Raw genomic sequence first — 6,353 nt, 5'->3', positions numbered from 1 at the left:
TTTGAGATGGAGTCTTGCTCTTGTCCCCTAGGCTGGAGTGCAGTGGCCTAATCTCGGCTCACTGTAACCTCTGCCTCCCGAGTTCAAGTGATTCTCCTGCCTCAGCCTCCCAAGTAGCTGGGATTACAGGCGCCTGCCACCACACATGGCTAATTTTCGTTTTTTTTTTTTTTTTCTTTAGTAGAGATGGGGTTTTACCATGTTGGCCAGGCTGGTCTCAGGCTCCTTACCTCAGGTGATCCACCTGCTTTGGCCCCGCAAAGTGCTGGGATTACAGGCATGAACCAGTGTACCCAGCCTTGTTTTACTCTTTTATTTTTTTGAGACAGAGTCTCGCTCTGTCCTCCAGGCTGGGGTGCAGTGGCCGGATCTCAGCTCACTGCAAGCTCTGCCTGCCAGGTTTACGCCATTCTCCTGCCTCAGCCTCCCGAGTAGCTGGGACTACAGGCGCCCACCACCTCACCTGGCTAGTTTTTTGTGTGTTTTTTAGTAGAGATGGGGTTTCACTGGGTTAGCCAGGATGGTCTCAATATCCTCACCTCGTGATCCACCCATCTCGGCCTCCCAAAGTGCTGGGATTACAGGCTTGAGCCACCGCGCCTGGCCTGCCTTGTTTTACTCTTAACAGGGATAATGATGCCTGCTGTGGAGACAGAGTGGTTATGGGGTTCAGAAACCACATATACACACAGCACCAAGTCTCCTCGTGTGATAGTTAAGAAATAGCAGATTGCCTTGGTTCAAGTACTGGCTCTATGACTTACACCAGCTATGTGGCCTTGGCATTTTACTTTGTGCCTCAGTTTCCTTCTCTGTAAAAAAGGAAAAATACTAGTGCTTATTCCCAGGGTGGTTGTATAGATTAAATGAAATCATACAGGTTTAGTGCTTAGAATAGTGCATGATTTATATGCGTCCTCCCTGGCACAGTACCCACAGAACCTGGACCCATCTGGATGTGTCATGTGACACAAATTGTTTACTGTGTATCAGACACTGTGCAAGGTGCTAGAGTTTGCACCTTGCGCAGTGTCTGATACACAGTTAACAATAAATATTTGTTGAACGAACAACAAACATAGCACAGAGGAGGGAGTTGTCAATGAGAAGCAATTGCAGTTGAACAAGAGAACCTTGAGTTGGAGGCATCCTGTGGGGTTATGGGCTGAGCCACTGGGAGCATACAAGAGCCTGCTAATCCCATCCTAAGTTGACAGAGAGGGTGGGCAGTATGGGAAGAGTAGGACAACTAGGTCTCCAAAATAGGAGTGACAGATTGTGCTTCAAATCAGAATGGAAGGATGCACATGCAGATGGGACAATGAGCTGTTCCAGGGAGGGAGAGGAGGGGCATGGGACAATGGCCTCTCTAAGCGGCCTCTATGAGCAAAAGGGATGAGGGTGAGTTCTCCAAGGCAGGGGTGGGACTTTCCTTGCAGATGGACAGCTTCTTCTGTGAGTCAGTGGAAAGGAGGTCACTGTGGCCTGGGCCTCCCCAGGGCAGCAGCCACTGCAGCTCCTTGACCTCTGGCGTGAGGGAGGCTAGGATGGAGGGGACGAAGGGAGGCCAGTACCTTGATGCCTGCACTTCGGCACTTGCCCACAGCATCTGGCACAGCAGCCCGGGGAGGGTCAATCATAGACATGAGCCCCACAAAGCAAAGCTTCTCCGTGGGAAAGTTCAGCTCATCCGTGTCGAATTTGAAACCCCGAGGAAACTTTCCAGATGGCAGATTCAGTTGACAGAACCCTGAAAGGGGGCAGAGGGGAGCAGTAAGAGCCGCAGGATGGCTTCCTGGACACCCCCACAGTCCCTCATCCCAGGGATGCTGCAGAGGCTTGGGAATCCCCTTCTGGGCCTCCTGTTTCTGGCCTCTCACCCAGCACACGCTCCCCCAGTCCCCCCAGTTCCATGTAGGCATTTTGAAAGGCGTCTTGCATCTCCTTGTCGAGTGGGATCTCCTTGCCCTGCACCAGGATGGTGGAGCACCGGTCCAGGATGCGCTCTGGGGCCCCCTTCATCACTAGCACGTGGCTCTGGGGGCTGTCCTCTCGCTCGTGGATGGACAGCTGGAGAGACGACAGGCAGTTACAGAGATGGCCATGCTTGTCTTGGTAGCGCGGCATAAAGCAGCAGCTGGTAAGGAAACCACCTTAGTAAAGTAACCCGGATCCATCCAGGATTGTCAACAAAGAGAATCTCCTTGTGCAGGGAGGTGTTTTGACCTCTTAGTTCCAACACTTGTAACCTGAGAGCCACTTCCGTAAGACAGTCATTCATTCAACAAATATTTATTGAGGTCAGTTTAAGACAGGCACTGTGGTAGGGGCTGGACGGCTCCCTCCTCAGCATCCCCAACACCACCTGGCCTCAGGGAGCTTTACCTCTACGGATCATGTGGAATGCTGAGATTACATTCTTGGCCTAAAGGCTAAGGGGCACCATAAAGGAATTACAGAATTATGGTTTCACCGACTCGGGTAGAAGAGTTGGAAGGCTAGGCCAGAGGATGGGGAGCTATGGGAAGAAGAGTTGAGAGAGTGACAGATTGTATTAAGGGATGGAGTAAAGTTTGGGAGCTGGGTCTACTTGCAACCAGACAAGCAGTCATATGAGCTGTCCTGGGGAGATTGGCAGGGGAAGGGAATGTGACCTTCAGACACCCCCACTCCTCCTAGTGATGATTCCCCTTGGCTTTGTCTACCCTCACCTATTTCTATCCCTCTCTCTTCCTCTGTCCTGGCAACCCAAGCAGACCTGGTACTTGTTGGTCGAGTTGAAAGGAATCTCTGCCACCTTGGGGTTTCTGTCTCTCATCTTCCTCACTGAGCCACAGGACAGCTCGATGCACTTGAGCAGAGCTGACTCGGAGGCATCACCAGCTGTATCCCGCTGCCAGAAGAGACCGGAATTCAGTGTCAGCGTGGGAGGGAAGGGAGTGGAGGATCAGGTGAAGAGGGCACTGAAACCCCTAACGCAGTCACAGCGTGTGAGAAGGAAAGCTGGGGCCAGCAAGAGGTCTTTGGAGACATCCCCAAAACACACCTATTGTGTGTCCCGATCTCCTACCTTAGACACAGAGATGTTCTCCTGTCCTGCCTTGAAGACAGCACGGTTGCAGAGACCAGCAATTCGAGACAGGGCTGTCCAAGTTGGGGATCGTTTGTCAAAAGTGGCCCCTGGGAGAAAATGAGGGAGAACCAGGAGCATGGCTCCCTTTAGAGTCTTTATCTCACCCACCCACCCCGCCATGCCACTGCTCTCAGCGTCCTCTAATCCTCTCCACTCCCTCTGGAGCACCCAATCACCAGACTGATCTTCGGTGGTGTCGGCCTCATGGATTTGGTTGTCGAACCACATGTGGGCGACGGTCATGCGGTTCTGGGTGAGGGTGCCCGTCTTGTCTGAGCAGATGGTGGACGTGGAGCCCAGCGTCTCCACTGCCTCCAGGTTCTTCACCAGGCAGTTCTTCCGCGCCATACGCTTGGCTGTCAGGGTGAGGCACACCTGGTAGAGAAAGAGGGGAATAAAAAAGGTTAAGGTTGGAGCCAGAGATGGCCATAACCTTACCCTAGACCGTGGCTCCATTCCTCCTCCCTTGATTCTACTCCACTAACTTGAATGGGTGGGACTTAGCTATAAATAATGAATGTTCAATTTTAGATGTGTTGAGATCATGAGTATCTATTAAGATGAAATGCCCATTAGGGGGTTTGAGACATTTGGCTAGAGCTCCAGAGAGGGCCAGAACAGAGCTGGGCATAGGGATGTCCGAGTCATCCACACAGAAGGGACACTGGAAACTGGGAGGAGATTGGCTGTTGCTCAGGGTATAGGAAGAACAGAGAGCTGAGGCCTGAGAATCACTATAAGGGGAGCAGGAAGGGACAGAGGAGAAGCGAACCAGGATAGTGACACATCACAGCAACCGACAAAAGAGAGAATGCTAGGAGGGTGGACAGCAGTATCTGTTTCAGCAGCAGAGTTAGGGAGGAGAGCTGAGAAAAGGTCACTGGATTTGCTGGTTAGTGACCAGTGACCTTTGAGACAGCATCTACAGGAGACTTGGCCGGAATGAGACCCATACTGCTGGCAGATTGTGAGAAAAGGTAACCGTGACAAGCTCCAAAACAGAAATTGAGTGTCCAAGTATAGCCCCACCTGAGATTTCTCAACTCAAACTCTGAGCCATGTATTAAGTGATCTCTGAGTATCGCATCCAATATGTGACTCTAGGGGAAAAAAAGTACTGAGAAGCTACAAGCAACTGTGCCTCTATCACTTTGAGGAACGAGTAGTGGGACCCTCCCCTGATGGCACCTCAGCCTGACCCACTCACAGTGACAGTGGCCAGAAGCCCCTCGGGCACGTTGGCCACGATGATGCCGATGAGGAATATGACTGCCTCCAGCCAGCTGTAGCCCAGGATGAGGGAGAGCACGAAGAAGGAGACCCCCAGGAATACAGCGACCCCTGTGATCAGCTGGATGAAGTGTTCAATCTCCATGGCTATGGGCGTCCGCCCAACCTCCAGGCCTGAGGCAAGAGTGGCTATGCGGCCCATCACGGTCCGGTCGCCTGTGGCAATCACAATGCCCCTGGCAGTGCCTGCAACATGGTAGGACATCAGGTTGGGTGCCTTGTGGCTCCCAGGGACTGCAGTCCCATCCTATTTCCTGAGCAAGGAAAACCATCACAGGGTAGATGAGCCCAAGCCGCAGATCTGGAGGCCACATTCAGTAGATTGTCCCCACTTGACCTTCCTTTCCCTGGATAGATCGCCAATCCCAGAATCAATATAATAGCAAATTATTTTCTCTTGTACTTGAGCCTGGGGAGAAGCTTGCAAATAATCTCAAAGGTCAAATAGAGGAAATTCAATAAATAAAAATTGCCTGTGGCATTTTGGTAAAATCAATCCCATACTTGATACTATCCAAAAGTATATTATGAACACAAAGTAAAGCACTCATTATGGATTTTCCAATCAGTCTTAAGATTTTTCTTTCTCAACATTAGGCATGAATCTCTATAGAAGAAGTCAGGCAATTGCTAACCCTTGTGTGACATTACAGGGGTCTTCCAGGATGAAAGGGTGGTGTATTGAAAAAAGCAGGCACATTGGAGCCAGCCAAATTTGGGTTTGAATCTTTGCTTGAATTCCCATCTTGGTGTTGTTTTAATATTTAGATGAGATCATGCTCTAATATACTTAGACCAGTGCCTGGAACATAGTGGGTGCCCAACAAATATCTCATTTATTTCCTTTCCGCTTTTCAAAGCCAATTGCAGAGTAAGCAATAGGAATATATTACTAGGCATTTCTGAATAAATCAATTGTGGGAAATGTAAATTTCAAAATCTCAGTACATTAAAAATTTAGGAAATTTGGCCAGGCTAAGTGGCTCATGCCTGTAATCTCAGCACTTTGGGTGACTGAGGTAGGAGGATCACTTGAGCCCTGGAGTTTGAGGCCAGCCTGGGTAACATAGTGACACCCCATATCTAACATACATACATATATATATATATATAAGCTGGGTGTGGTATCACACGCCTGTAGTCCCAACTACTCTGGAGGCTGAGGTGGGAGATCGCTTGAGCCTGGGAGGTCAAGGCTGTAGTGAGCTGCGATCGCACCACTGCACTCCAGTCTGGGTGACAAAGCAAGATCCTGTCTCAAAAGCAAAACAAAAAACAAACTTAGGAAATGTAATGTGTGGTGATTTTGATTTGTACAGTTGGCTCTCCATATTCACAGATTCCACGTTCACAGATTCAACCAACCTCACATGGAAAATATTTGGAGCTAAATAAAAATAACAACGCAACAATAAATAATACAAATTTAAAATGAAAACAGTATAAAAATTTCATTGCACTCAGTATTATAAGTAATCTAGAGGTGATTTAAAGTATATGGGAGGATGTGCGCAGGTCATATGCAAATATTATGCCATTTCATATCAGGGGCTTGAGCATCCTTGGATTTTGGTAACCAAGGGGGTCCTGAAACCAATCCCTCGTGGATTCCAGGAAGTGACTGTAGTTCCAACTTGTGGAAGGAGGGAAAAAAAATCCAGACAAACATAATACACTGAGAAGAAACGAGTAATGGATAGGGGAAGTGTGGATTGGGATATGAGGCCTCCTTTGCCCTATTTTCAGAGGCCATTGGTCTACTGAGGCCTCTTTCTGTCTTTTTCTTCCTACTCCTTCTCTGAGTCAGCCCTGACTCTGCTCACTGGCTTGACCACAGAGGACACAGGTTTCAGTTGTGCTTGGACCCCTGCCGTTAAGTGATGGCAGCTCTGGGAGTTCTTATTGACCTTTGTTTATCTCTAGAACCCAG

General features: G+C 49.3%; 1 protein-coding gene across 3 annotated transcripts in view; it reads right to left on the bottom strand.

Moving 5' to 3' along the window:
- ATP1A2 (ATPase Na+/K+ transporting subunit alpha 2) overlaps positions 1 to 6,353 on the bottom strand; it is a 28,693-nt gene that overhangs the window by 11,600 nt on the left and 10,740 nt on the right. For 2 of the 3 annotated variants that reach the window (XM_023214220.3, XM_023214221.2), the window contains 6 exons: positions 4,341 to 4,609; positions 3,310 to 3,508; positions 3,071 to 3,180; positions 2,759 to 2,893; positions 1,881 to 2,070; positions 1,575 to 1,750 (listed from right to left, as the gene is read on the bottom strand). In XM_023214220.3, coding sequence (XP_023069988.1) covers positions 1,575 to 1,750; positions 1,881 to 2,070; positions 2,759 to 2,893; positions 3,071 to 3,180; positions 3,310 to 3,508; positions 4,341 to 4,609 — 1,079 coding nt within the window. Of the gene's footprint in view, positions 1 to 1,574; positions 1,751 to 1,880; positions 2,071 to 2,758; positions 2,894 to 3,070; positions 3,181 to 3,309; positions 3,509 to 3,638; positions 3,765 to 4,340; positions 4,610 to 6,353 lie in introns of those variants that run through there. The other variant, XM_023214222.2, reaches the window with a different exon arrangement.

The sequence above is a fragment of the Piliocolobus tephrosceles genome, chromosome 1 (assembly GCF_002776525.5).
Source record: "Piliocolobus tephrosceles isolate RC106 chromosome 1, ASM277652v3, whole genome shotgun sequence".
NCBI classification, from domain to species: Eukaryota; Metazoa; Chordata; class Mammalia; order Primates; family Cercopithecidae; genus Piliocolobus; species Piliocolobus tephrosceles.
The sequence above is the reverse complement of the archived record's forward strand: the minus strand, read 5'-3'. Positions and strand labels throughout refer to the sequence as shown.